The sequence below is a fragment of the Rana temporaria genome, chromosome 6 (assembly GCF_905171775.1).
Source record: "Rana temporaria chromosome 6, aRanTem1.1, whole genome shotgun sequence".
In the NCBI taxonomy this organism is placed as follows: domain Eukaryota; kingdom Metazoa; phylum Chordata; class Amphibia; order Anura; family Ranidae; genus Rana; species Rana temporaria.
Genome location: NC_053494.1, coordinates 3,942,114 through 3,945,099, shown reverse-complemented (window position 1 = coordinate 3,945,099; position 2,986 = coordinate 3,942,114). Strand labels below are relative to the sequence as shown.

Sequence of the window (2,986 nt, the reverse complement as noted above, 5' to 3'; positions counted from 1 at the left end):
CGACCGTCCAAGACGTGGTGACGTAAAAAACTATGACGAGCCGAGAAAAATTAAGTTCAACGCTTCTGAGAATGTGTTGACTTGATTCTGAGCATGCATGGGTTTTTTCTAAAGAAATATTTATTGTTTCCCTTTAAGCATCATTAAAATTACTGCTCCCGAAAAAAAAAAATGCAGTTTTTGAAACTTTTTTTGCATTGATACATGGCCCCATGGGGCAGGACCCGGGTTCTCAAACACTTTTTAGGACAATAACTTGTATATTAATCTTTAAAATTAGCACTTTAGATTTTTCACGTTCGTGTCCCATAGACTTTAACGGTGTTCGCGTGTTTGAACAAATTTTTTGCCTGTTCGCATGTTCTGGTGCAAACCGAACTGGGGGGGTGTTCGGCTCATCCCTAGTCACCAGTACGGTATTTGTAATTTGAAATCACATCCCCTCTCAAGCGTCTCTTCTCCAGAGGGAATAAGTTCAGTGGGGTAGATTCAGATAGATTAGCGGATCTTTAGATCCACGTAATCTATCTGATTTACGATCCGCCGACGCAAGTTTGAGAGGCTAGTGCAGTATTCAGAAAGCACTTACCTCGAAACTTGCGCCGGCGGATCGTAAATCCCCCGGCAGAATTCAAATTCCGCGGCTAGGAGGAGTGTAGCATTTAAATCAGGCACATCCCCGCGCCGATTAAACAGCGCATGCGCCGTCGGCGAATTTTCCCGGCGTGCATTGCTCCCAATGACGTCGCTAGGACGTCATTGGTTTTGGAGTGAGCGTAAATTGCGCCCAGCGCTTTTTTGAATCGACTTACGCAAACAACGTAAAAATTCAAAACTCAGCGCGGGAAACGACGGCCATACTTAACATAGGATACGCCTCACATAGCAGGGGTAACTATACGCCGGAAAAAGCCGAACGCAAGTGACGTAAAAAAAAAGCGACGGGCGGGCGTTCGTTTCGGAATCGGCGGAAAACGGCATTTGCATATTCGTCGCGTAAAAAACAGAAGCGCCACCTAGCGGCCGGCGGGGAATTGCAGCCTAAGATCCGACGGTGTAAGTCACTTAAACCTGTCAGATCTTAGGGAGATCTATGCGAAACCTGATTCTATGAATCAGCCACATAGATCCGACCGTCGGATCTCAGAGATACGACGGCGTATCAGGAGATACGCCGTCATATCTCCTATCTGAATCTCCCCCACGGTGTGCAAACATTAAAAAAAAAGTTTAATTTCAAGGTCTTTGTTTGGTTGTCAAGGTTTGTCTTATAGCTGCCTTGATATCCTTGTTCCTCAGGGTGTAGATAAAAGGATTCGCTAGTGGGGTGATCACCGTATAGAGCAGTGATAGAACTTTGTTCACCATTACAAAGTGTCCAGGTGAAACCACATAGACCATAATCAAGGTGGTGTAATAGACGGAGACAACTCCTAGGTGGGAACTGCAGGTGGAGAAGGCTTTCTCTTTGCCTTTGACTGATGAGATCCTAGTGATGGCTCTGATGATGAAAACATAAGTAACGATGATTATGAGGAAAGGAAGCACAGAGGCTGAAGATGAAAGGAAAGACACAACCATCTCAACGGTGGCAGAATTGGAACAAGACAGCTTTACTATTGGAAGGAAGTCACAATAAAAATGATCAATAATGTTGTCTTTACAGAAATACAAAGTGTTCAATAAACTTAAAGCGATTGCCATAATCAGGAAAGCCAAAGCCCAGCAGGTAAGGATCAGACAAACACACAACCCGGGGGTCATGATCATTGTGTAATGAAGAGGTTTGCAGATGGCCAAAAATCTATCGTAGGACATTGCCGAGAGGAGGAAACTCTCTGTCACAGCAAATATACCAAATAGGAAAAATTGCATGAAACAGCCAGCGAGGGAGAAAAATGCCCCATTTCTAAATAGGATATATAGCATGGGAGGAACAATATTGCTGGTGAACAGAACTTCCGACAGTGAGAGATTGGAGAGGAACACATACATAGGAGACTGTGAAAGTTTTGTGATGAACACCAAGAAGATAATCATGAGGTTGCAAGTCAGAGTCACAACATAGGTGACCGTGAACAGGGCGAAGAGGACAAGTCTGTAGTTTTGGGAGATACTCAACCCAACAATAAAGACGTTGTTAATCGATGATTTATTCTGAACCTCTGGCAAGTGTTGATAGGTAAATTGGTCCATCCAGTCAATAAATAAGAAATAAATGTAAAGTGAACTTACAGTTTCATGAAGAGTTTCTTGCTGTACCACTCAATGGGGTCCGATCCCTCGAAAGAAAGAAAAAATATTCTGCCTGTTCCAAAAATAACAAATTAAGTTGTTGACCAGCTAAGGAGGTGAGGTGGGGTAAAGTCAGACAAATGTAAATGACCTTGGATTCACCTTGACATTAAAATAATAATAAATGTCCCCCACCCCGCAACCCCCATAAAGAAGAGAGCTCATATTTACTCGACATGTGCATTCGTTTTTGTCCGAATGCATTTTCGGCCGAATTTCAGAGATTTTTGCGTTTGTTTTACTGTAACAAACAATAACGAAGTGCAGAATCTGAAATCCAAAAGATCCGACATAAAAAATGCTTTATTTTCATTTTGTTGCGACAACAGTTGGATATAGAGAGGAGATTCGACATGACGGTGACAATAGTGATCTGTGTCTATCGAACCTGCGATTGAATGTGCCTAACATAACTCTATTAGTCCGAGATTATTCTACATAGAGAGAAAAGATTCTACATTATAGAGAGAAAAGATTCAACATTATAGAGAGAAAAGATTCAACATTATAGAGAGAAAAGATTCGACATAGAGAGAAAAGATTCAACATTATAGAGAGAAAAGATTCGACATAGAGAGAAAAGATTCAACATTATAGAGAGAAAAGATTCAACATGATAGAGAGAAAAGATTCGACATGATAGAGAGGAAAGATTCGACATTATAGAGAGAAAAGATTTGACATAGAGAGA

The 2,986-nt window shown here is 41.7% G+C and overlaps 1 protein-coding gene across 1 annotated transcript; it reads right to left on the bottom strand.

Moving 5' to 3' along the window:
- Positions 1–1,208: 1,208 nt before the first annotated feature.
- On the bottom strand, positions 1,209–2,531 carry LOC120942559 (olfactory receptor 1468-like). The gene has a single exon (XM_040355536.1). The coding sequence runs from the start codon at positions 2,194–2,196 to the stop codon at positions 1,237–1,239; it is 960 nt and encodes a 319-aa protein (XP_040211470.1). The 5' UTR covers positions 2,197–2,531; the 3' UTR covers positions 1,209–1,236.
- Positions 2,532–2,986: the final 455 nt, after the last annotated feature.

Bases quoted from the DNA above. Each gene is read 5' to 3' on its own strand.
- LOC120942559 (XM_040355536.1), bottom strand. From the start codon at position 2,196: ATGGACCAATTTACCTATCAACACTTGCCAGAGGTTCAGAATAAATCA.